A 27,398-nucleotide genomic window follows, 5' to 3' on the forward strand; every position below is an offset into this window, starting at 1 on the left:
TGAGGTAAATTGTAGAAATTCTTGTAACTGGTGTACCTTGAGGTGGTCACACTATATTTAATTGAGGGCTGGTCCAACGTGAGGTTGAGAAAGTGCTGTTGTGCTGACGCTCACTGCTGGTGGTTGTTTTTCTTTACTGAGAGAGATGTTAAATTGTTGAGGTTTTAAATTTTGGAAGTTAAAGTGATGTTTTAAATTGTGTATATGGTACATTTTATTGTTAAAGACAACCTGAGACCTATGATGTGGAAAGTGGGATATTATTTCTTAAAATAAATAAATAAAAGGAATGGATAAAGATTGCATCCATTCAAAGAAGAAGAAGAAGAAGAAGAAGAAGAAGAGGAGGAGGAGGAGTTTGGATTTGATATCCCGCTTTATCACTACCCGAAGGAGTCTAAAGCGGCTAACATTCTCCTTTTCCTTCCTCCCCCACAACAAACACTCTGTGAGGTGAGTGGGGCTGAGAGACTCCAAAGAAGTGTGACTAGCCCAAGGTCACCCAGCAGCTGCATGTGGAGGAGCAGAGACGCGAACCCGGTTCCCCAGATTATGAGAGTACCGCTCTTAACCACTACACCACACTGGCTCTGAAGCCTGGAGAAAAAATGTATTTGCCTGGCATTCAAAAGCTAAGAACATCAGCGGTGGGCAAGCCTGATGAGGGAGAGCTCTACACAACCAGGGGCTACCACTGGCAAGGCCTCTTCTCTTGCTGCCCCCCTTGGCACCTCTGTTGACAAGGGCTTCAAGTGATCACTGCAGAGCTCAGGTAGGTTGATATAAGAGGTCCTTGAGGTACTGAGATTCTGAACCACATGAGTCAAAACCAGCATTTGAATTAGGGCTAGTAATCAAATGGCAACCAGAGTAAAGAGAAATGTTCCTTCTTGTGCCTCTAGGACAGGGAGGGGGCGGGGTTAAAAGAGCTATTGCTTTTAGCTATAAGGGCACATTCACCCTTAGGAAGCTTCCAGGACCAGCATGCCATTGGTGAGTGACCCAAAGTGGCTGTGGTCACCTCACACTCTCACGCCTGTGAACACAGGACACATGCATAAATCTCTCTGACCACCTGAACACTGTGTCTGATCTTTCGACTGGTTTTGCTGCTGCCGAATTCGGGGGATTTTTTATTTGGTTGGGAAGGCGACATAAAAATGTGCTTGTGGTGCTGGATCAGGCCCCTGGACCCATCTCTGAATGAAGCCAACCCTCAAAATTGGTGCCAGCTAACAACTATGATGAAAAAAAGTGAGGGTTTCTGACGGCACACTAGCATGAAATTGTAAACAGAGGTCCCCACTTCCTCAATACCCTCTGGAAAAAGCTTCTGGAAAAGGAAGAAGGTATTTGTGTCTTCTGGAAAATATATGTTGAAAATCATTTTGTACACAAGTGTGAAAAGTGCGCGGAACACATTTTTAATCCATTGATTATTCATTTTATTTGATTTGTATGACAGTGGGACAGATTCCAGAGTTCAGCAGGTACAAATTAATTTGAAGGCACAAATTTGGCAAAGGAATTAATAGGCACCAGGAAATAGTAGCTTATCTGAAAGGCATTCAGCTTGGGTCCACTGCATCGTGCACAAACTAGGATATGCTTTTCTAACTGTAGCCTAGCAGGATGTGTATGTCCATATGAGAGTATATAATATGTCTAGTACTGTAATCAATAATCTCACTTCGTGTTTAGCTTATGCATGTTTATATACTACTCCGCTAACTCCCCATTATGAGAGCTCTACGTTGTCTAAATATTAGCCCATAGTAATCAATTAAATGTTATAGTAGAGAGGAAGCCTTTGAAGATGCCTTTTGGCCTAACACTTTTCTTTTCACTTATTGGAAGGTGGCAAAGGAATCTCTGTAGGTGGAGTAGAATCACTCCTCAATTTCATATCACGGCAGAACAAGACCGTTTCCTTGCCAAAACCCAGCTGGTATTGCCATATGTAAATTTTCTCATTGGGCTGCAGGGTCACATTAATAGTTTCTTCGATCTCAGTGGCTTCATTCCAGTCTTCCTGCTCTGTGTTGACACTCTTACCACCATACTCAGCAGTGAGAGACAACTGGTACTTGGCAATAGACTTAGTGAGTGTGCCTGACTCATATGAGGCACTCATGGAAACATTCCAGTTGTGCTCCACACTGCTCATCTTCTGCTTGTTGTATCCCACTCTCTTAGTGATCTTCTTATTCCACACAATGGGAGTGTTGGAGTTATTGGAGATGGTCTTGATAGCTTCCCACTTACCATAAGCTGGGCCTCGGCTAATAGCCATTCCTCCAGGGAGCATGTTCACAACATCTCTATGGAAGGAGTATGTAACAGCATCCACATTTTCGTGGAAGTTGGTGCATCTATAGTACTGGACCCCCCATTCATCATGGGGTTTTACAAAGTAATAGTAATCCTTGATGCCCCAGTAATAGAGACCATCCTTGCAAGCTGGGTGAAGTTTGTATTCAACTGCATCTGTATCTTCATGCAGATTACTGACCCGACGGTAAACACCTCTTTTCTGGAAAATGATATAGAAGGCTCCAAAGGCTGAGAGGTAATGGTCCCCTCCGCGGCAGTTGGGATGGAGGCTGTATACTACAGCATCGAAGTCTTTATTCATGTCGCTGACACGGCGATAGTTGTCTCCTTTGATGATGTAGAATAGGTCATCCTCATGGGCTAAGTAGTGATCTCCTCCCGTGCAGGAACTGTGCAGGCTAAACACTTCAAGGTCTTTGCCTTCATGGAAATTGGTGGACCTCATGTAGCAGCCCAGGTCTGAGCGGACAATGTAGTAATATTTATCTACCCCACAGAAATCAACCCCTGGGGCTTTGTTCTTAGGGACTATCTGTGGCATGGTGCTTGATTCTAGGAAAAGAAAGCAATGTATTCAGTTAGATCAGAAGATTTCACAAATTGATCATTTATTTACTCTTTGTAATTACTTTATTATTAATGTATATTATTTTTGATAATGAAATAATTAACAGAATTTGCTGACCTCTTGGAAAACAGTCTCAGTGCTTTAACACAATATACCTGCCAATGCCAAATATGATGCCAAAGGTAAATGATTACTAATTAATTGTCGGGTGCTTTGACAGACGAACCAAACATCTTCTGCTTGTCAAGACATATTTCTCTATCTATTTCTCTCTCCATTTGATAGGAGACCCACCCACCCCTTCCAAGGAATATAAATTGTATTTGACAGGCTGATCAGTTTTAAAAGCAGTTTGCCTTGTGATTTTAGGGAATGGCTGTTTGGGAAATGAAAGATCCAGATTTTGCAGAAAATCTTGTTTGAAGGCTCAATGTGGCTAAAACACCTATATCCATTACTGCTGTGCTTGCTCGCAAAGAGAAGCTCTTTGCACCTCTTCCTTGTTCAGAACATATTAAAGAGTGGGCCTTCAATACTGAAGCCCCATTAAATGGAGAGGCTGAGCCAGCTGATTTTGAGGGGATATTTACCGAGACCTTTTGTGGGCACCATACGAGGGCACCCAGGCACTCATGAGTGCCATGCTGGTAACTGCTGTTCGAATTAATTCATTTCCTATCTCAGCTGTGATGGGAAGAGACTGCCTAACAGCTCAGAATATCTTGGAAAGAGGAGCAAAATTCAGATCTGAAGCTGCTTCTCTCATTGTGTGCATAAACTGACACCACCCTTTCACCCATACAGCACTGGAAGGGGCAGATAAACTTACTTGCCTACCCTCAACCTCAGTACAGCAACTACAGCAATAGTACTATAGTGCCAGACTGTTGAGGTTCAGAGCTAGGAGAGGATGGAAGGACACATTTATGGGGGCTGTGGGGGAAGAGAAGAGATTTCCCAATTCTTTATTCCTTCTCTTATTTTCTTGAGGCGTCTGATTTGTTCCTTCTAACACCAACGTGGCCAGGAGGTGCAGATTGTTAAGACTAGATGAGCATCCTGCTTGGGATTGCCATGCTGTAAGATCTGCACCCCCTCTACCATGTCTTCAATTTTCCAAAGGAGCACTGGGTGAGTCCCTGGAACACCTTGGGATCTTGCTACAGCTCGGCAGAGGAAAGTGTTCTTGAATATGCATGAATGTCATTTTTAAATTCAAACGCAGCTGCTGGAATACGTGGTTTGTTTTAGTAGAATGGTTGTTGTATTATTAAAAGGAACTTCATTTAACTTGTACTGTTATTGCTTAAATAAAAACCTTAGAATGAGGTATAGATCCTGTGTTTTTGGGTCTCTTCCTCACTCTGCACAAGGAGGGCTGGTAGTCTGATCAGCCACAAAACTCCACCATTTGGGTGTTTTTGATTCAGGAATATAAAAATAGGGGCATAATAGAAGTTTATAAGATTATGCGTGATATTAAAGAAGTGGCTATTCCTCTCTCCCTCTTCTGGTGCCATAACTCTAGAGCTCAAGAGGTCCTATTAAAATAGCCTGACAGCAGAGTCAGTGATAGGCAAAAGAACATACATTTCCACACAATGCAAAACTCCCTTATGAAATAAATTATCACAAAGCATTGAGATAGCCATTGTCTCCTGGTGATTATATGCAGCCCTACTCATTGCTATTCAGAAACACTCAGTTTGAATAGGATTGTATTCTGAAAGAGATCTGGAGGTCGGGATGGATGTTCCTAATATAAAATAATCTTGATAAGCTATTTACAAAAGAAATGTTCCAGGGAGCTCTGGCTTCTCTGTTGCTGAATCCTTCCCCTACCCAGAACCCCCTTCCATCTGCATTCTCAAAGACAGGTGTCCCTTCCAAACCCAAGATGTTGCATATGAGTTCAGAATCTGGTCGGAATGGGGATTCTGCCTCTGGATCACATCATGATCTCATCCTGCAAGGTGTTTCATGACATTTAGTGGAGACTGAGTTCTGGTTGCTGGAGGGATCAGAGATACCAATGCCTAAAGCCTTTGGGAAGCCAGTGGCAAAGGAAGGAAAACAGGCACCCAGGGCTGGGGGCGGGGCAAACAGCCTGCTGGCGCATGCGCGTGTGCTGCTATGTACCATGTGTGCACTGTTACATATCATGCATGCGTGCACATCATATGTATGGTGGTGGGATCCTCTGCTCGCAGCTGCAGAGTCATCAGAGGGAACCTTCGCTTGCGGATGCAGCGGTGGTGGAGGGTTAGGGTACACTGTATGGTGCTTGAGCGGCGCTGCGCATGCGCCACTGGCTGGTTTGCCGATGGAACCCCTCGGGTGCTGTACGGATGGCGGAGGAGAGTGCAGCCGCGAGCAGAGGATCGTCCGCACGTGTCAGTGGCAGCACGATGGAGGTGCGCGCCTGGGAGTGGCAGGGCGAGCCCCCTGAGGTGTGCCTTCTTGTCACGCCTCCTCAGAGAGGGCACCCGGGGAGGGGCTCGCCCCCTTCCTCCATCATTGGGGAAGGCCCCATGTCACTTCAATATCACACAGGGAGGGAATATCATTGGCTCCCAATAATTATAAAGAAGTAGTTAGACTACAGCTCCACAAAAAAGCATCCCCTGGAACCCTCTGGGGTTTTGCTACAGCTGTGCAGGGAGAGATTCTGCTTGAATATGCATTAATGCCATTTTTTGATTCAAGGTCTGTTGCTGAAATACATGGTCTGTTTTAGTAGGCTGGTTGGTGGATTATTAAAAGAAACTTCATTTAACTTGTACTGTTATTGCTGAAATAAACACCTTAGAGTTTATGATTATATCCTTTATAATTATAAAGAGGTAGTTAAACTACAGGTCCCCAAAAATACTCCCTCCCTTATGTCCCAAATTCTAAAGTAGTTTCTCTCTGTTCCTGCCCAGTAACCCTCCAAGACTTACCGGTATTCGTGGTATTCAGACAGAAAGTTTTGTAGTAGGTGGCAGCTGCTTCTCTTGGTGGAGAATGAAGGAAATGTGTGAACACTTGCTGTTTAAATAGGATAGAAGAGGCTACGGATTAATGAGAAACTACACACTGCTCCACCTACATTGGAACCAAATAGACGATTTATTGATTTTTTCAGACAATGTACAGAAATAACAACCACAAGAAAACCCTCCCACTCCCCTGAGTGTAGAGTTTGCCAGGAACAAAAATATTGCATCAGCAGAACTTGGAATATATACAATTTTCTAGTGTTGTTGAAAATGAATCATTCCATAATATTCCCCCTTCTCCAGTTGTCATCTCTGGTACATGTGCCAGATTGTTATGTATCACAAACAACTTTTGGACACACAGAAAGATTGTATAAGCAATTCTTATATAAGCCTCTATGTAAATCACTCCACAGTCCCTAGAGTCCGAATAAGCGCTCCGTGTGTGCTATTTGAGGCCCCTGGCGTGCAGCAAACCCCGATCCTCACTGGGATTTGCAGGATATGGCCCACCTTTCCGGTGCCGTGGAGCGTTGGGGGTTCCGCCAAACCCCCTGATCAAACACACCTATCCGCAGCGCTGTTGGGGGCGGGGCCAGGTGAGCAGACCGCAGGTGAGCAGGCTTCACTCTGCTCCACTCCAGGGTTGGAATATGGGGCGGAGCCTGCTCTGAGTGCGCAGTTGGCTCTGGAGCTTCACCCACCTGGCCCTCTTTGTGATCACCAGCTTTATTAAAGGTTAACCTTTTCAGGTTCGCAGGCGTTGCTATGGTCCTATGATGGTTGCTGTTAAAGGACCGGGAAGGAATTCCCCCCGCATGGCAGGTTTCATCTTCCCCATAGCAATTGTCACAACTTTAGTGGTTTTAGACCTTAGGCGGAATCCTTTAGTCTATCTTTCTTATAGGGGAGTGCGAAATGGTGACTCTTCCCCCCTTGCAACAGTGTTTTCAGGGTTCCCCATTAAAGGAGGTTTGTGAAGGGAGTGACTGGCACAGTGAACGCCCCAAAGGTGCGCACGCGGGGGGGGGGCTTGCTGTGTAAACATGCATTTTGCAGTGCCCCCTCTGATCTGATGAACCCTGCTGTGCCTCAGTTCCCCTGGCTGCAGGGCTGAGAGGGATAGATGCCCAATGCCTAAGCCAAGGTTTCCTACATCTGAAATTGATAATAAAAGTTGTGGCCATTTTAAATCCCAGTAGACGTCGTGATGTGTGAGTCCTTGGTCTCGTTTTGTCACCAAGAGGGGAGGAGGTCTTTGCCAGGGCCTACAAAGATTCCCTTTGCTGCAGTAGTTTGCCTGGAGTTTCCACAGAAATCTTCCCCTTAAGTAAATCAAACATCCCTTCCACAGTTCCCAGTCCACATTCAGTCTTCCTAGGACTCTTGTAGGATTATGGTCGCTGTTAAGTTGTGGGTGAACATATCAGACGACACAGCGATTCTTCAAACAGCTCTTCTTTATTCAGAGGCCAGAACAGAACTGAACTGAAGGGCTCAGTCAGCCTGCTTATATAGAGCTCCAGTACAACGTTACTGTAGCAACTTTCTAAAAGTATCCAATCACTGAACGTCACTTTCGATCCTTCATTTGCATAAAAACTATCTAATCACTGAACGTCACCTTTGATCCTTCATTTGCATAACTATCTACAGTATTCCCCTGCTGGCCCAGGATGAGAACTTCAGTACATAACAGTCGCAGTCTCCAAACTCATACCCACAAGTCCCAAAAGAGTTTCTGTGGCCACTTCAAAACAGAAGCTCAGGATTCCTGCTGCTTCCCCTTGGTGGTCCAGCCTACTCCATCTCTTGTCGCATATTCCAAATCCAAATCTTGCCACCGGGCTTTAGCTGGGGGCACTTTATGAACAATTCCTTGACCCACACCCACCCCACCTTGGTGGCCAGAATCCTCCCCCCTTTGCCTTCTGATGGGGCTAAACAAAGGCAAGCAACTTCCCTATCGCCTAAACCCATGGACTCTGAGTGACCTTGGCTGATGGGATCTGCTTGGCCCTCAACCTCATTTTAAGATTTGAAGACAGGGCGGATGCTGCCAAAGCTTTACGAAACATGATTTATTCACATATTTACAGAGGAATTTAGTTGGAGGGAGTCCATCTAACAAGCCCCTAACAAGCTCCAATAGGGGCTTGTTTTCTACATGAGTTCAGCATTGGAATCCAAGGCAACTCTCACAAAATAACTTCAGCCAGCCAGCACAAATTGTGGTGCCTCCTCCCCTGCTGCTACTTGAGGTCTTCTGCCAAAGCCCCCCCCCCCTCAAAACTCTTCTTGCAGCATCACACCTAGTGACCCCAGCAACCTTCCAAATCCCCTGTCTCTGTCACAGCTCAGGGCAGCGGGGGAAGTACAGTTCTCTTGCCTTCCCAAGGGCCCTGAATAGCCCTGTATTGCTTCTTAATAGTTCAAGCTAGGCCAGGTCATTTTCCATAGGCTAATTCCTCTGCTGCTTGTATTTATCCTGTCCTATCCCAATAAGTCAAAATCCTACCATTTTTAATATCTAGAGCTTAGGGGAGTCCATGGCCCGCCCAGTGTGTGTGCTTAAGTGTGCACGAGTAATTCAGAATGTAATTATAGAATTCAAATTCAGTTGCTGAAATACATGATCTGTCTTAGTAGGCATGTTGTTGGATTAATAAAAGGAACCATAGAATCTTAGAATTGCAGAGTTGGAACTTCATTTATCTTGCATTGTTATTGTTGAAATAAAAACCTTAGAGTGAGGAATAGTTCCTGTGTTCTAGGGTCGCTTCCCACCCCAATCTAGCTGTTTTATTTCAGAGGGCCTCTGCTTCCTGAATGCTTCTCAGAAGTTTAAAATGGTCACTGCTGGTGGTTGTTTTTCTTTTCTGAGAGAGAGATTTAAAATTCTTGAGGTTTTAAATTTTGGAAGTTTAAGTGATGTTTTAAATTCTGTATATGGTACATTTTATTGTTAAAGACAACCTGAGACCTATGATGTGGAAAGTACAGTAGGATATAATTTCTTAAAATAAATGAAATAAAAGGAATAGATAAAAATCACATTGATTCAAATAATCAGAAGCCAGGAGAAAAATGTATGTGCCTGGCATTCAAAAGCAAATGACATCATTAGCGGGCAAGCCTAATGAGGGAGAGCTCTACACAACCAGGGGCTACCAGTAGCAAGGCCTCTTCTCTTGCTGACCCCCTCGGCACCTCCGTTGGAGGGGGGGGGCACAGAGAACGGCTTCCAGTGATCACTGCAGAGTTCAGGTAGGTTGATATGGGAAGGGGAGGTCCTTGCGGTACTGAGAATCTGAACCACGTAAGTCGAAACCAGCATTTGAATAGGGGCTAGTAATCAATTGGCAACCAGAGTAGAGAGAATGTTCCTTCCTTGCACCTCTAGGACAGGGAGGGGCGGGGTTAAAAGAGCTATTGCTTTTTAGCTATAAAGGCACATTCACCCCTAGGAAGCTCTCCAGGACCAGCATGCCATTGGTGAGTGACCCAAAGTGGCTTTGGTCACCTCACACTCTCATGCCTGTGAACACAGGACACATGCATAAATATATCTGACCACCTGAACACTGTGTCTGATCTTTAGATTGGTTTTGCTGCCGCCAAATTAGTGGGATTGTGGGTTTGGTTGGGAAGTGGAAATAAAAATGTGCTTGTGGTGCTGGATCAGGCCCCTGGACCCTTCTCTGAACTAAGCCAACCCTCAAAATTGGAGACAGCTAAAAACTATGATGTAAAAAAGTGAAGGTTTCTGATGGCACACAAGCATGAAATTGTACATAGAGCTCCCAACTTCCTCAATACCCTTTGGAAAGAGCTTCTGCAAAAGGAAGAAGGTACAGTACGAGGCACCACTGTATTTGTGTCTTCTGGAAAATATATGTTGAAAATCATTTTGTACACAAGTGTGAAAAGCGCACAGAACACATTTTTAAACCATTAATTATTCATTTTATTTGATTCGTATAACACTGGGACAGATTCCAGAGTTCAGCAGGTACAAATTAAGATGAAGGCACAAATTTGACAAAGTGATTCATAGGCACCAGGGAAATAGTAGCTTATCTAAAAGGCATTCAGCTTTGGTCCACTGCATCGTGCACAAACTAGGATATGCTTTCCTAACTGTAGCCCAGCAGGATGTGTATGCCCATATGATAGTATATAATATGTCTAGTAATCATTAATCTCACTTCGTGTTTAGCTTATGCATGTTTATATGCTACTCAGCTACCCCTTATGAGAGCTCAAGATTGTCTAAATATTAGCCCATAGTAATCAATTAAATGTTATAATAGAGAGGAAGCCTTTGAAGGTGCTTTTTGGCTTAACACTTTTCTTTTCACTTATTGGAAGGTGGCAAAGGAATCTCTGTAGGTGGAGTAGAATCATTCGTAAATTTCATATCACGGCAGAACAAAACCGTTTCCTTGCCCAAACCCAGCTGATATTGCCATATGTACATCTTCTCATTAGGCTGCAGGGTCAAATTAATAGCTTCTTCGATCTCAGTGGCTTCATTCCAGTCTTCCTGCTCTGTGTTGACACTCTTCCCACCATACTCAGCAGTGAGAGAGAACTGGTACTTGGCAATGGCTTCAGTGAGTGCACCCGACTGATATGTGGCAGTCATGGAAATCTTCCAGTTGTGCTCCACACTGCTCATCTTCTGCTTGTTGTATCCCACTTTCTTAGTGATCTTCTTATTCCATACAATGGGAGTGTTGGAGTCATTGGAGATGGTCTTGATAGCTTCCCACTTACCATAAGCTGGGCCTTGGGTAATAGCCATTCCTCCAGGGAGCATGTTCACAACATCCCTATGGAAGGAGTATGTTTCAGCATCCACATTTTCGTGGAAGTTGGTGCATCTATAGTACTGGACCCCCCATTCATCATGGGGTTTTACAAAGTAATAGTAATCCTTGATGCCCCAGTAATAGAGACCATCCTTGCAAGTTGGGTGAAGTGTGTATTCAACTGCATCTGTATCTTCATGCATATTACTGACCCGACGGTAAACACCTCTTTTCTGGAAAATGATATAGAAGGATCCAAAGGCTGAGAGGTAATGGTCCCCTCCACGGCAGTTGGGATGGAGGCTGTATACTATAGCATCCAAGTCTTTATTCATGTTGCTGACACGGCGATAGTTGTCTCCTTTGATGATATAGAATAGGTCATCCTCATGGGCTAAGTAGTGATCTCCTCCCATGCAGGAACTGTGCAGGCTAAACACTTCAAGGTCTTTGCCCTCATTGAAATTGGTGGACCTCATGTAGCAGCCCATGTCTGAGCGGACAATGTAGTAATATTCATCTACCCCACAGAAATCAACCCCTGGGGCTTTGTTCTTAGGGACTATCTCTGGCATGGTGCTTGATTCTAGGAAAAGAAAGCAATGTATTCAGTAAGATTTCACAAATTGATCATTCATTTACTCTTTGTAATTACTTTATTATTAATGTATATTATTTTTAATAATGAAAGATTTAACAGAATTTGCTGACCTCTTGGGAAGCAGTCTCAGTGCTTTAACACAATATACCTGCCAGTGCCAAATATGATGCCAAAGGTAAATGATTACTAATTAATTGTGAGGTGCTTTGAAAGATGAACCAAACATCTTCTGCTTGTCAAGACATATTTCTCTATCTATTTATCTCTCCATTTGATAGGAGACCCACCCACCCCTTCCAAGGCTGAGCCAGTTGATTTTGAGGGGATATTTACCGAGACCTTTTGTGGGCACCATCCGAGGGCACCCAGGCACTCATGAGTGCCATGCTGGTAACTGCTGTTCTAATTAATTCCTATCTCAGCTGTGATGGGAAGAGACTGCCTAACAGCTCAGAATATCTTGGAAAGAGGAGCAAATTCTCATTGTGTGCATAACTGACACCATTTTTTCACCCATACAGCACTGGAAGGGGCAGATAAACTCACCTGCCTACCCTCAACCTCAGTACAGGAACTGCAGCAATAGTACTATAGTGCCAGATTGTTGAGGTTCAGAGCTAGGAGAGGATGGAAGTACACATCTATGGGGGATGTGGGGGAAGAGAAGGGATTTCCCAATTCTTTATTGATTCAGGAATCTCTTCCTCACCCTACACAAGAAGAGTTGGTAGTCTGATCAGCCACTAAACCCCACCATTTGGGTGTTTTTGATTCAGGAATATAAAAATAGGGGGCATAACAGAAGTTTATAAGATTATGCATGACACTAAAGAAGTGGCTATTCCTCTCTCCCTCTTCTGCTGCCATAACTCTAGAGCTCAAGAGGTCCTATTAAAATAACCTGACAGCAGAGTCAGTGATAGGCAAAAGAACATACATTTCCACACAATGCAAAACTCCCTTATGAAATAATTTTTCACAAAGCATTGAGATAGCCATTGTCTCCTGGTGACTCATGAAGCCCTACTCATTGCTATTCAGAAACACTCAGTGGCGAACACTCTTGTCACACTTCCTCAGAGATGGCACCCGGGGGGGCTGCCCCCCTTCCTCCGCCATTGGAGAAGGCTCCATGTCATTGAAGTGACATTGAAGTGAAGTGATATTGATCACACAGGGAATATCATTGGCACTCAATAATTATAAAAAGTAGTTAAACTACAGGTCCACAAAGAAGCACCACCTGGAACACCCTGGGATTTTGCTTCAGCTGTGCAGAGAAAGATTCTGCTTGAATATGCATTAATGTCATTTTTAGATTCAAGTTTTTTTGCTAGAATACATGGTCTGTTTTAGTAGACTGGTTGTTGGATTATTAAAAGGAACTTCATTTAACTTGTACTATTATTGCTGAAATAAAAACCTTAGAGTTTATGATAATATCCTTTATAATTATAAAGAGGTAGTTAGACCGCAGGTCCACAAAATAATACTCCCTCCCTTATGCCCCAAATTCTAAAGAAGTTTCTCTCCGTTCCTGCCCAGTATCCCTCCAAGACTTACCGGTATTCGTGGTATTCACACAGAAAGTTTTGTAGTAGGTGGCAACTGCTTCACTTGGTGGAGAATGAAGGAAATGTGTGAACAGTTGCTGTTTATATAGGATAGAAGAGGCTATGGGTTAATGAGAAACTATACACCGCTCCACCTACATTGGAACTAAAAGACACATTTATTGATTCTTTTCAGATGATAAACGAAGATAACAGTCACAAGAAAACGCTCCCACTCCCCTTCTCAGAGTGCAGAGTCTTCCAGGAACAAAAATATAGCATTAGCGGAACTTAGAATATATACCATTTTCTAGGGTTGTGGTCAAACAAATGAATTGTTCCATGATATTCCATGTGATGCTGATGGACAGAAAGGATGTTCAGTGGATTGTGCATATTCAATAAAATCAAACCATTTCGTAAGAAAAGAAGATTCCTCCCCCCTCGGTACGATATTCTTGTTGTACTGCAGTTAGTTTTTCCATAAGAGTTGAATCCCAGGTCTGTAAAATCTATTCATAAAAGAGATCTGAATTAAGTCCTCTGCTCCCAAAACTTTGGCTAATTAAACAATCTGTAGCCTTTTAAAATGGGGTGGGTATTGTTTTGTTTGTTGGTATGCCTAGGGCTTGCCGATCGAAAGGTCGGCAGTTCGAATCCCTGCGGCGGGATGCGCTCCCGCTACTCGGTCCCAGCGCCTGCCAACCTAGCAGTTCGAAAGCACCTCCAGGTGCAAGTAGATAAATAGGGACCGCTTACCAGCGGGAAGGTAAATGGCGTTTCCGTGTGCGGCTCTGGCTCTGGCTCTGGCTCTGGCCAGAGCAGCGATGTCACGCTGGCCACGTGACCCGGAAGTGTCTCCGGACAGCGCTGGCCCCTGGCCTCTTAAGTGAGATGGGCGCACAACCCCAGAGTCTGTCAAGACTGGCCCGTACGGGCAGGGGTACCTTTACCTTTATGTCATGTTTGTTTTTTGTTTTTTATAAAGTGAACTGTCCTGTGATCTTAGGATGAAGGGTGATACAGAATTTTAATAAATAATAATAATACTTGACCACATTATTACACATGTATGCTGTGGCCATATTTGGAATACAGTGGTACCTCGGGTTACAGACGTTTCAGGTTACAGACTCCGCTAACCCAGAAATAGTACCTTGGGTTAAGAACTTTGCTTCAGGATGAGAACAGAAATCATGCAGTAGTGGCGTGGCGGCAGAGGGAAGCCCCATTAGCGGGAAGTGGTGCTTCAGGTTAAGAACAGTTTCAGGTTAAGAACAGACCTACAGAACAAATTAAGTTCTTAACCCGAGGTACCACTGTACTCAACCCCTCATCTCACATAGAGGATATTGGGGGACATAATGATGTAATCTTCCCATTAATTGTATTACGTTTGAATGGATGCATGTACCAGTGCTGTAGAACTTTCAACAAATTTTATTAGGTTCAAACTGATGTTGAACAAAAAGGAGGACTTTTTGCAAGGGACAACTGAAATGCAATTTGATTCTGATGATTTGGAAGAGACCTAGGAGGCCATGGGGAAATAGATATGAAATAATCTGATACGGGTATGGATAAAGGTACTGCGAGTGTTGCCCTGGGCAAGATAAAGCAACTAACAAATTGACTTATTTTGCATCTTCTGTTGCTTGTCCCTCAGAGATTTACTGGATGAATAATTTAATTGTTTTACGGTGGTCATCATGTAAACCTCATAGCCTTATATTGCCACCTTATTGTTTGGGGGCTTCCAGGCAGCATCTAGCAACTATAAATTGACCTTTGGTCTGGATCCAGCAAGGCTCTTTTTATGTCAACACCCAGAAGGTCAAATTAGAAAATGCTAGCTTAAAGTTGGTTTGTCATAAAATCAGTAAGGAGTTGCTGTAAGAACAATACAAACATTTGGGGTTTGCGAAAGTATTGCTATTTAGATATTGACCAACATGACTTACCTAATCTAATCTCGAGAGGGATTTCCATGGCCAGACCAGTGTGTTTGCTTCAGTGTGCATGAGTAATTAAGAATGTAATTTTAAAATTCAAACTTATTAAAAAAAGAACCATAGAATCATAGAGTTGGAACTTTGTTTATCTTGTATTGTTATTGTTATTGTTGAAATGAAAACCTTAGACTAAGGCATAGATCCTTGGGTCTCTCTGTCTCTCTCTCATTCTCTGTCTTGCTCTGTGCAGGACACAAAGCTGAGTTGGGGGCTTCCCAGTAAACTCAATGGGGGAGCAAGATCTCTTCAAGTGTTAATGTTTTGTGATCCCCCATCCTATGCTAAGGTTGTATATACAGTACAGCACAGTGTACAGCACAGTCCAAGGAAACTGAATCCTGGGTAAGCTCAGGAATCACAGGAGTCTCTCCCCACTTTGGGATTGGGATGTGCAGAACATAGTTTTCATCTAAGCTTCCATTGTCCAGGAAGATCCCCAACTCTGTTTTCTCCCCACAACACCTCTGTACATTAGGTTTGACTGAGGTGCAAAGGAAAACCTGAACAGGCCCTGAAACATGATGACCACCACAAACATCACAAACACATGGTGTTGTTGTTGTTTAGTCGTTTAGTCGTGTCCGACTCTTCGTGACCCCATGGACCAGAGAACGCCAGGCACTCCTATCCTCCACTGCCCCCCGCAGCTTGGTCAGACTCATGCTGGTAACCTCGAAAACACTATCCAACCATCTCGTCCTCTGTCGCCCCCTTCTCCTTGTGCCCTCCATCTTTCCCAACATCAGGGTCTTCTCCAGGGAGTCTTCTCTTCTCATGAGGTGGCCAAAGTACTGGAGCCTCAGCTTCACAATCTGTCCTTCCAGTGAGCACTCAGGGCTGATTTCCTTCAGAATGGAGAGGTTTGATCTTCTTGCAGTCCATGGGACTCTCAAGAGTCTCCTCCAGCACCAGAATTCAAAAGCATCAATTCTTCGGAGATCAGCCTTCTTTATGGTCCAGCTCTCACTTCCATACATCACTACTGGGAAAACCATAGCTTTAACTATACGGACCTTTGTTGGCAAGGTGATGTCTCTACTTCTCAAGATGCTGTCTAGGCCTGTCATTGCCCTTCTCCCAAGAAGCAGGCGTCTTTTAATTTCGTGGCTGCTGTCACCATCTGCAGTGATCATGGAGCCCAAGAAAGTAAAATCTCTCACTGCCTCCATTTCTTCCCCTTCTATTTGCCAGGAGGTGATGGGACCAGTAGCCATGATCTTCGTTTTTTTGATGTTGAGCTTCAGACCATATTTTGCACTCTCCTCTTTCACCCTCAATAAAAGGTTCTTTAATTCCTCCTCACTTTCTGCCATCAAGGTTGTGTCATCTGCATATCTGAGGTTGTTGATATTTCTTCCGGCAATCTTAATTCCGGCTAGGGATTCATCCAGCCCAGCCTTTCGCATGATGAATTCTGCATATAAGTTAAATAAGCAGGGAGACAAAATGCAGCCTTGTCGTACTCCTTTCCCAATTTGGAACCAGTCAGTTGTTCCATATCCAGTTCTAACTGTAGCTTCTTGTCCCACATAGAGATTTCTCAGGAGACAGATGAGGTGATCAGGCACTCCCATTTCTTTAAGAACTTGCCATAGTTTGCCATGGTCGACACAGTCAAAGGCTTTTGCATAGTCAATGAAGCAGAAGTAAATGTCTTTCTGGAACTCTCTAGCTTTCTCCATAATCCAGCGCATGTTTGCAATTTGGTCTCTGGTTCCTCTGCCTCTTCTAAATCCAGCTTGCACTTCTGGGAGTTCTCGGTCCACATACTGCTTGAGCCTTCCTTGTAGAATTTTAAGCATAACCTTGCTAGCGTGAGAAATTAGTGCAATTGTGCGATAGTTGGAGCATTCTTTGGCACTGCCCTTCTTTGGGATTGGGATGTAGACTGATCTTCTCCAATCTTCTGGCCACTGCTGAGTTTTCCAAACTTGCTGGCATATTGAGTGTAGCACCTTAACAGCATCATCTTTTAAAATTTTAAATAGTTCAGCTGGAATACCATCACTTCCACTGGCCTTGTTATTTGCAGTGCTTTCTAAGGCCCATTTGACTTCACTCTCCAGGATGTCTGGCTCAAGGTCAGCAACCACACTACCTGGGGTATATGAGACATCCGTTTCTTTCTGGTATAATTCCTCTGTGTATTCTTGCCACCTCTTCTTGATGTCTTCTGCTTCTGTTAGGTCCTTTCCACTTTTGTCCTTTATTATGGAAATCTTTGTACGAAATGTTCCTTTCATATCTCCAACTTTCTTGAACAGATCTCTGGTTCTTCCCATTCTATTGCTTTCCTCTATTTCTTTGCATTGCTTGTTTAAGAAGGTCTTCTTGTCTCTCCTTGCTATTCTTTGGAAATCTGCATTCAATTTCCTGTATGTTTCACGATCTCCCTTGCATTTTGCTTGCCTTCTCTCCCCCGCTATTTGTAAGGCCTCATTGGACAGCCCCTTTGCTTTCTTGCATTTCCTTTTCATTGGGATGGTTTTCGTTGCTGCCTCCTGTATAATGTTACGAGCCTCCATCCATAGTTCTTCAGGCACTCTGTCCACCAAATCTAAATCCTTAAACCTGTTCCTCACTTCCACTGTGTATTCATAAGGGATTTGACTTAGATTGTATCTTACCGGCCCAGTGGTTTTTCCTACTTTCTTCAGTTTAAGCTTGAATTTTGCTATAAGAAGCTGATGATCTGAGCCACAGTCAGCTCCAGGTCTTGTTTTTGCTGACTGTATAGAGCTTCTCCATCTTTGGCTGCAGAGAATATAATCAATCTGATTTCGATGCTGCCCATCTGGTGATGTCCATGTGTAGAGTCGTCTCTTGTGTTGTTGGAAAAGCGTGTTTGTGATGACCAGCTTGTTCTCTTGACAGAACTCTATTAGCCTTTGCCCTGCTTCGTTTTGATCTCCAAGACCAAACTTGCCAGTTGTTCCTTTTATCTCTTGACTCCCTACTTTAGCATTCCAATCCCCTATAATGAGAAGAACATCCTTCTTTGGTGTCACTTCTATAAGGTGTTGTAAGTCTTCATAGAATTGGTCAATTTCAGTTTCTTCAGCACCAGTAGTTGGTGCATAAACTTGGATTACTGTGATGTTAAAAGGTCTGCCTTGGATTCGTATCGAGATCATTCTATCATTTTTGAGATTGCATCCCAGTACAGCTTTTGCCACTCTTTTGTTGACTATGAGGGCCACTCCATTTCTTTTATGGGTTTCTTGCCCACAGTAGTAGATATGATGGTCATCCGAACTGAATTCACCCATTCCCATCCATTTTAGTTCACTGATGCCCAGGATGTCAATATTTATTCTTGCCATCTCATTTTTGACCACCTCCAACTTACCCATGTTCATGGTTCTTACATTCCAGGTTCCTATGCAATATTTTTCTTTACAGCATTGGACTTTCCTTTCGCTTCCAGGCATATCCACAACTGAGCGTCCTTTCGGCTTTGGCCCAGCCGCTTCATCAGCTCTGGATCTACTTGTACTTGCCCTCCGCTCTTCCCCAGTAGCATGTTGGACGCCTTCCGACCTGAGGGGCTCATCTTCCAGCGTCATAACTTTTATATGCCTGTTGTCTTTGTCCATGGAGTTTTCTTGGCAGGGATACTGGAGTGGCTTGCCGGTTCCTCCTCCAGGTGGATCACGTTTGGTCAAAACTCTCCACTATGACCTGTTCATCTTGGGTGCCCTGCTCGGCATAGTTCATAGCTTCTCTGAGTTCTTCAAGCCCCTTCACCACGGCAAGGCAGTGATCCATGAAGGGGCAAACACATGGTACCACTGTTAAAAGATCTCCACTGACCTTGCATCATCTACGGGCTTGGTTCAAAGTTCTGGTACTTCTGTGCAAATCCCTGAATACTTTATGTCCAGGGTACCTCAGAGATAGCCTGAGGTATCCCTGAGATCACTGGGGGAGCATGATTAGTGCTTCTCTATGGAACACAAGCATGTCTTGTGTCAACAAGGAGATGTGTCTTCAGTGGAACTTCCTGCCACAAGAGGTTAGGCACACACTCTCCCTACTGAGTTCAAGAGGTCTGTTCAAAACTGTTCTTTTCAGGAGGCCTTTGGATCCTGAATGCATCTCAGACGGTTAAACTGGTCAAAGCCAGTGATTAATATTCTTTTCAGAGAGAGAGAGATTTTATATTCTTTAGACTTTACATTTTGGAAGTTTAAGTGATGTTTTAAGTTGTGTATATTGTACATTTAATTGTTACAGGCCACTTGAGACCTATGATGTAGAAAGTGGGATATAATTTCTTTTTTTAAAAAAAGCAATAGATAGAAATTGCACTGATTCAAAGAATCAGAAGCCAGGAGAAAAATGTATGTGCCTGGCATTCAAAAGCTAATAACATCAGTGGCGGGCAAGCCTAATGAGGAAGAGCATGACACAACCAGGGGCTACTACTAGAAAGGGCTCTTCTCTTGTTGCCACTCTCGGCACCTCCTTTGGAGGGGGCGCACAGAGAAGGGCTTCAAGGTGTGGGGGACCCCAAGGGCCCCCAAAATATGCTTTATATTTAACCAATAACCTCCTCTCCCACACCACCTTTAAAAGGGTATCGGATGTCAACCAGCCAAAGGCCTGGTTTAAGAGGAACACTATTGCCTGACTCCTAAGGCTGTATAATGAAGGCACCAGCTGAACATCCCTGGGGAGAGCATTCCACAAATGGGGAGCCACTACAGAAAAGGCCCATTCCCATCTGCCACCCTCCAGAGCATTTGTGGACAAGTTGAGCCTTTTTTTTTTTTTTTTAAGAGATGGAACGAATTGTTGAGCTTCAATTTGTTGGCTCTCATTTAGTTCATTAGTTAGGAAAGGCAAGGCTCAGCACATCCATTGCCTCACCTGCAGATATAGAACTGTGATAATGATGATGTATTTCGCATTTTCTGTTGCTTGACCCTGGCTTAAATTGGTCATCCAGTTAACCTTGTAGCCTTATCATATCAGTTATTGCCACTATGTTGTTTTGGGGGCTTCCAGGCAGCATCTAGCTGACCACTGTGGACACAACTATAAATTGGCCTTTGTCTGTCTGGATCCAGCAGGGCTGGATCTTTTTATGTCAACACCCAGAAGGTCAAATTCGAAAATGCTTGCTTAAAGTTGGTTTGTCATAAAATCATTAAGGAGTTGCTGTAAGAACAATGCAAACATTTGGGGTTTGCGAAAGCATTGCTATTTAGTATTGCTATTTATTGACCATCATGACTTATCTAATCTAAAGAGATTGTTGAATTGTGTGGTCTGGAAAGCTTCTACATGTGGTAACTAGTCCTTGAATGCATCAGAATGCTTTATTTTGAAATGTGCACAAACACTAGAACTGGAACAACATTTTTGTCTTAGACACTAAAAAGAAGCAATGAAGCAACACCACATATAAGACTGACACATAGAACTCATAGTTTGCATTAGTCCATGCCTAGGCCCTTGCTTCATAAGAAAACAATAATTAAATGAATTCATTTGAAACAACGTTTATAAGTAAGTCAATTTTCCAGAGCAGTATGGAGTTGCTGTAAGAACATTACAACCATTTGGGGTATTGCTATTTAGATATTTGAGAACATGACTTATCTAATCTAATCTTGAGACATTATGAATTGTGTGGTTTGAAAAGTTTCTAGATGTGGCAACCAGTCCTTGACTGCATCAGGATGCTATATTTTGAAATGTGCACAAACACCAGAACTAGAACAACATTTTGTCTTAGATCTCTGCCCCTTCTTTCCTTGTCCTAAAAAAACCCACCCCAACCCAGACTGAAACTCTGAATAAAATAATTTCAAATACTATCTAGCAGGCTCTTATATTATGATCTATGCTGTGTTAAGCTATTTAGAATTAAGGCAGGGTGGAAATTTAACAATAATACAAATAAAACTGCTTTCTATTATGCACTAAGAATATCATGAAAAGTGCTGTTAAGATATTTTATTTTTTTTGTCTTTCTGGGAAACTACCGCAGGCACCCACATAGCTATGATTGCAGCTGTGTATAAAAAAAAAAAGCAGATTCCAGCCACTAGTTTAACGGTTAACCCTTAGAATGCTGATGGAAAGTAATCATTCTTTACAATCTGTATCCTTCTTCTTGGGTTGAATGATGCAGCAAAGCCAAGGAAAGGCCTTATTAGCGCCACCTACTTGCAACAGTAAGATCACGACTCGTTCACAGTCTTTCACTCAAATTGTATTCTTGCGTTAGTGTTACAAAAGCGCCCAGTCTCTCGAGAGATGATTGGCTTGCCTTCTCAGCCAATGCCAAGGCGGTCTGCCAGTATTTCCTGGCCCGCCTACCTGCTTCCTCTGCCTTGCGGTTCTTTGGCGCTGGGTAAGCATTTGTGGTTTGTGCTATCGAATCCATTCTTAATCGCAGGTTAGTTCTTGCCATCCGTTCTTGTAATGCCTTTGGAAAGAGTCACGGTGCGGGTGGGGGCTGGGCTGCTAGATTTTTGTTTTCAGATCGTTTGCCCCCCACTCTAGCATTAGTGCTCGTGAGTATGCTCTTCACTGATTTCAGTGGGGCTTGCTTCCAAAGCAGCATGGTACTGTCCGATTACTGCACCATTGAAAGCGCTGTCGGTGCCTAGTGTTTCCCCGTGAAAAAGATCCTAGTGGAAATCAAGGCTCGCTCTTCTGTTCCCTTCCGCGGAGAGCACGTGTTCGTTTTCTTAATTGCGTCGGTGTGATATGAAATGCGGGCAACATGTTGAAGACGAAGCTTTTAGGGTTTGGTCCGGGGGTGGAAACTGGGCACGCTCGCTCCGAAGTAGTTTTCTTCTGGCCCATTGAGTTGGTAATGAGGAGGGGGGAAAACTTCACGGTGGGTCTTTTCAGGGGGGCAAGATATCTAGCAAAGTTTACTACACTAGGAAGCTTAATGCCATGTTTGGGTCCTATTGATGGGTGGTGTGAAAATGGTTTTAGTGCAAAAGTAGGATAAAAATAAGTGTGGGTTTGCTTGGGCCTGTTGTGTAGATGCTTCATTATAAACAATTCCCCAGAAATAGCAAAAAGAAGCCAAAGGTTCTTAAGGCCTGGTAGGAGTAGGCAATTAAATCTCTGGCCTTAGAAGGCAGTATTTCTTAAGCCTTTCTGTAGTCTTGTGTTCTTCCTCCACTTTACATTAATGACTTAATTGGAGCCAAACCTCTCCAAATGAGAGTTGAGGCTTGCTTGTGTGCTCCCTTAATGCTCTCCCCATCTCTCTTGCTTTCTACAGCCTGCAGAAAAATGGACGGCTCCTACCTTAAGCATCTGCATCATCAAAGCAGTGCTTCTGGAATGCACTCACTTGTCCGTGCATTTGGGTAAGCCTTTTGTGAAGGGGAGTTCTTGTGCCTCTGGTTTTGCACTGTGAAAGTATGTGTTTAATGCATTTATATATCACTGCATTTTCCAAGGAGCATATATGCTGTTCTCCCTGCCCCACTTTATCCTCGCAGCAACCCTATGAGGTTAGGCTGAGAGAGAGTAACCTTCATGGCAGAGTGGAGATTTGAACCCTTGCAACTCCATGGTTTGGTAGGACGTATGTAGTCCTAGGGATCTTTTATGCAAGTGTATTCTGTAAATATTATTTATTAAATTTGCATATCACCCTTCATTCTTAGATCTCAGGGCGGTTCGCAACATAAAAATACAAGCTAAAAACACAAAATGCATACATAATACGAACAAAGAAAAATCAGCAACTATCTTCAGATGCAGCCCTGCATATAAATAAAAATGGCAAATTGAACTTGCTTGCAGTACACATTTGTTTCCAGCATTTGCTGTGTACAAATGCCTGCGCATATAATAACAATGTGGTGAAAGGCTGAGAGGCACATAAAGATGATGTGGATTACTTTCATTTAAAAGTACAGAATGGTAAAATGGAGAGGTTGGTTCAAGGGTGGTTTTTTTGTATTTTGAATAGAAGTTCTATGATAAAAAAATTGAATGTGTTAGTATCATACCTAAAAGGGGGAAAAAAGGAATAAACCCATTAGTTATGATGCTAAAAACCTCTAGCCTCATTAGATTTGGCCTGATTGTTAATAGCACATGTTTCTGCTGGAGAAGGATAGTTATTAATTTGCCCATGCTCTGCCTAACATCTTCCAGTTTTCTGCTTCTCAGTATAGTCATTGAATTGTGTGCACATATTGCTAAGAAGAGGACAATATGATGATACATTGCCCATATCTGCAACTTTTAGGCTGACAAAAGTTATGTTCAGTTCATAATGGTTTTCTTTCATAGAGCATGGGTTTCGAGAAGCAGCAAATATTTCTTCAGAAGAATTCTTTGAAGGGAACCGTTGCAGTCAGAGATGGGCTGAACAAATTCAGGAAATTCCTAGGATTTCTGGAAGTCATGGAGTTTGGTCCATTTGGTGATAATGAGAAAAAGGTATGATCTTGGTTTCTCTTGAAGTAAGAATTTGAGGTATCTTGGCTGCTAAGTAGGAAATGGCAAGAGACTTGGGGAGCCTGTTATGATGAACTGCATGTTCTGTCCGTGTTTCACCTGATTAACCCTGATTATGCACATGCTCTGAGCGGATCTCTCCTTGGCACAAGTGATATTTCTATTAAAATGCTGATGAGTGTATGTCTGCTTAAGGATATTGTTGCCAGACACATGCAAACAGTAATAACAACTAGTGGTTGTATTTCAGAGAGCATGTGTTTGGAGGAAAATGAACACCAAATACGTCTCCTGAAGAGTTGCATAGAGTGAACAGCTGTAATACAAAATGGACTGAACAAACACTGAAAATACTAGGATTTCTGGAAGTCGGAATTGATATTGAGAAAAAGGTATGACCTTGGTTTCTCTTGAAGTAAGAAATTGAGGTATCTTGGTTGCTAAGTAGGAGATGGCAAGAGACTTGGGGAGCCTGTTATGATGAACTGCATGTTCTGTCCGTGTTTCACCTGATTAACCCTGATTATGCACATGCTCTGAGCAGATCTCTCCTTGGCACAAGCAATATTTCCATAAAAATGCTGATGAGTGTATGTTTTCTTTTTGTTAAGGCTTGATGTTGTTTAGATAACATAAACAGTATAGTAACCTATTGCAACAATACCTGAATGACTTGTTTATCTTATAAAATATATGCCATTCTTGTTTTTATAGGGCAACTAAATATATTTATCTAGGCATATATGTGATGAACTCAAGAGTTACTTCCCCCAAAGTGTTAGGCATACTTCTCTAAAAATGGTTAAGATGGTGATTTATTTGGACCAATTAGATTAAATCTGATTGCAAGCTTTTAGTTGCTGATTTCTTCCTCAAACTGGAAGTTGTACCAGGTCCTTAGCTCTTCGTACTAACCCAAAACTTCTTAATTTTCTGCTGAACAGAAGCAAGAACACCAAGGCGTGGGATGTAAGGAAAAAAGCATTTAAGTTTTGACTGGTGTTTGGTTCGTAGTGACTTATTTTCCTGCAGGGAGGAGAGGATCCTCACCTCATATGGGTTGTCCCTCCCACTCCACCAGACAAGAATGTGCAAAACTGAGTTCTTCCTATCTTGTGATAGGTTTCCTGTGTAGGTCAAGTGACAATGGTCTTCTCTCACCCTCTTATGAAGAGAGGTTGGGGAGTTTGCTTGATATTTGCACTGCTATAGACGGGGGGGGGGGGATGGACGGACGGACACCCAGTCAATAGAAATTAGACAGTGGAATAAAATTTAAATTGCTTTTATGGAGACATGGTACTTTAACCCACTCCACGGTAACCAAATTTTCTACAGTAGAGAGGGGAGCAAGAACCAGTCAGATCTAAAGAAGGATGCTTGCTAACTAAAGATCTGCCACTCTTTCTTTTATAGGGCAGATGATTCTAAAGAGATGAGACAGCAACAGTGCACATTCCCCATCCTGAGCCACTGCAAAATGTAAGGACTGAAGCTTTCTCTCGCCACTTAGCAGAAGACATTTGCATCCAAACCACTGATTCCTGTCTTGTAAGAAGTTGCTGTTTATATAGTAGAATTTCTTTCATAGTATGAAATCTAATGGGCAGGATTCAAACAAACTAGGCAGTGTCAGTGTCTCTAAAGCACCTTTGGCCTTCCAGATGTTTTCAGACTCCAGCTTGCATGACCAGCTGCTAGGGACTATGGGAGTTACAGTCCAGCATCCTCAGGAGGGCAACAGGTTCTTTAAAAGGAGTGGATCATCAAAATAAGAGTGGAAGGTTGAAGTATAAATAGGGGTGGGTGGAGTAGGGGTTGGTAAGTGCGCTCAAAAGTAAATGCATGATGACTGTTCCTCTTGCTGTCGCAAGCCGTAGACAGTGAGATTTTGTGTCATCAAATATTAAAGATGGCCTTTCTTCACTCAATGTGCCTTTGGATGGGTTGGCTGTCTGTTGGCACTATTGAATTTTGCGGGGCCAGACATTTTGAAAAACGCAAACATGAAGCTTTAAAACATGAGCCAGCAAGCCAAAAGGAGTGTTTTTTAATGGAATAACTGAGCTGTGATTGCCTAGCTTTTTAACAGGAAGCTTGAATTACATTTCTAAATGTTTAAATCATTTTCCACAGGTTTGTTGAACACAGGCATTAAAGTGAGAACAGTATTTCCCTGTTTCACCATGGAAAAAAGTGGTACAGAAGATGGATGAATTTGCTGTAACATGTGAAAACAAGATAGTGGCTCCTTACTCTCTTGATGTGTGTACTCTCTATGTGTGACCACCAACAATAAAAAAATTGTCCTAATAATTAAGTTGTAGCTCGTTATTGTCCACATTTACTAAGTGGAGTATATGTTGAATGCCTTTTGAAATTGTGTACAATTCATATTAAGAAATGGTCGAGTTTCAGATTTTCACAAATTCGTTGCTAGAGTATAATTACATCAATATGGTTATGGAAAACAGAGTGCCATATATCTGAAGATGGGTGAGCAAGTGTACATGGAAAATAGCTCCCTCCAGCACATGTTGTATCTTACTCTGAGAAAAAGCTGTTTTCCAAAACCAACATTTGGAGATAAAAACTCCCATCTTGATACCATAAACCTGCTTTGTATACCCTCACCCAAAATACCGTACATAGTTGTGAACAGGGTGCTTTCTTTTTTACAAATTCACAAGTCATTGCAACGTTGAAAACAAAAGGCGAAAGATTTATACGATCTGAGGAGAAGCCAGAGTAGGACTGTTCCAGAGTTAGTTGTACTCTGCCAGATCCATTGAAATTATTAGACCTTAATCAGTTATGTTCCATAATCTCAGTGGGTTTTCTCTTGAATATAACTTAGTGTAAGGTAAGGTAAAGGGACCCCTGACCATTAGGTCCAGTTGTGGCCGACGGGTTGCGGCGCTCATCTCGCTTTATTGGCCGAGGGAGCCGGCGTACAGCTTCCGGGTCACGTGGCTAGCATGACTAAGCCGCTTCTGGCGAACTAGAGCAGTGCACGGACGGAAACACCGTTTACCTTTCTGCCAGAGTGGTACCTATTTATCTACTTGCACTTTGACGTGCTTTCAAACTGCTAGGTTGCCAGGAGCAGGGACTGAGCAACAGGAGCTCACCCGGTTGCAGGGATTCGAACTGCCAACCTGATCGGCAAGCCCTAGGCTCAGTGGTTTAACCCACAGCGCTTAACTTAGTGTAGCCAATGACAAAGTTTTTCTTCTAAGTTGACACTTTAATTTTAGAGCATTGTCAAAGCATGTGACATCTTTTATAGTTGTGACATCTTGGCAATATTCATATTAACAAAGTCTATTAGAGACACAACATATCAAGTGGCTAGTTAAAATAGTCTACCCTTTAGTTGAGACGCAAACCTTAAAAGCCATGAGAGGGGAGAGGACGGCTATACAGGTTTGTAGCAGGATAGCATAGGTTTGGTCTAAATGGAGTCAGGTTAAATTTTAAGTGTGCTGCTGGAATAATGTTCCTGAGAGAACCAAGGAAACGAGTTGGAATTGCAACACACAGGGTATTATTAGTTTACCTAGTGTTATTGGGTTGGTGAAAATACGAACATGGCTTGTGCTCAGTGAGCTGAAATGGAGTGTAATTTTTCAGTTTTATTTGGATGGGAGCAATGCCACCTGCATATCTAAAATAAGCCTTTTAAAAATGGAAAGGGGCCATGATTTGTTAAAAGTCCAAACCACAAATATTCCACCGTGAAGAGTTGGTCAGTTTTTATAAGTTTTCAGCCACTTGGTACTGCGATTAGGAGGCTTCACGCATACTGAAACAGACACAAGAATCCAGTCTTCTGAATATTACCAGCCTTGGACTAAAGCTATAGCAAAAGGGCGCATAGCTTTGCCTGGAATAAAAGCATCAAAATTAGGCTGTGTATATACATGATACCTTTACGGCCCATAACACTTTTTTTGTGACTGGCAAATGGTGGTTTTCAGTACATTACTAGAACTGGGAGGTGCAAAGAGATGTTATGGATACAGAGTTCAATTTGAAAAGGGCTGATGTGGGGACAGGAAACTTCAAACTTATTTGTTGGCTGTGG

The 27,398-nt window shown here is 42.9% G+C and overlaps 2 protein-coding genes and 2 long non-coding RNA genes across 4 annotated transcripts; 2 read left to right on the top strand and 2 right to left on the bottom strand.

Moving 5' to 3' along the window:
* Positions 1-1,056: 1,056 nt before the first annotated feature.
* On the top strand, positions 1,057-10,400 carry LOC307202071. Its single transcript, XR_013832801.1, has 2 exons — positions 1,057-1,753; positions 10,151-10,400. It is a non-coding gene; the product is annotated as an uncharacterized lncRNA (long non-coding RNA).
* On the bottom strand, positions 1,422-6,001 carry LOC307202004 (uncharacterized protein). Its single transcript, XM_079951611.1, has 2 exons — positions 5,845-6,001; positions 1,422-2,886 (listed from the first exon to the last, which is right to left on the bottom strand). The coding sequence occupies exon 2, from the start codon at positions 2,873-2,875 to the stop codon at positions 1,844-1,846; it is 1,032 nt and encodes a 343-aa protein (XP_079807737.1). The 5' UTR covers positions 2,876-2,886; positions 5,845-6,001; the 3' UTR covers positions 1,422-1,843.
* Positions 10,241-13,173, bottom strand: LOC307201999 (uncharacterized protein; the record flags this gene model as incomplete). Its single annotated transcript, XM_079951603.1, has 3 exons — positions 13,156-13,173; positions 12,862-12,949; positions 10,241-11,283 (listed from the first exon to the last, which is right to left on the bottom strand). Exons 1-3 carry the CDS (start codon positions 13,156-13,158, stop codon positions 10,241-10,243), a joined length of 1,134 nt encoding a protein of 377 aa, XP_079807729.1. The 5' UTR covers positions 13,159-13,173.
* On the top strand, positions 13,052-26,066 carry LOC307202067. The gene is made up of 10 exons (XR_013832797.1): positions 13,052-13,066; positions 13,281-13,454; positions 13,793-14,611; positions 19,874-20,435; positions 22,119-22,206; positions 23,144-23,293; positions 23,562-23,703; positions 24,728-24,793; positions 25,448-26,011; positions 26,052-26,066. It is a non-coding gene; the product is annotated as an uncharacterized lncRNA (long non-coding RNA).
* Positions 26,067-27,398: the final 1,332 nt, after the last annotated feature.

This window comes from Podarcis cretensis (assembly GCF_951804945.1).
Source record: "Podarcis cretensis genome assembly, chromosome: 13".
Taxonomy (NCBI): Eukaryota; Metazoa; Chordata; class Lepidosauria; order Squamata; family Lacertidae; genus Podarcis; species Podarcis cretensis.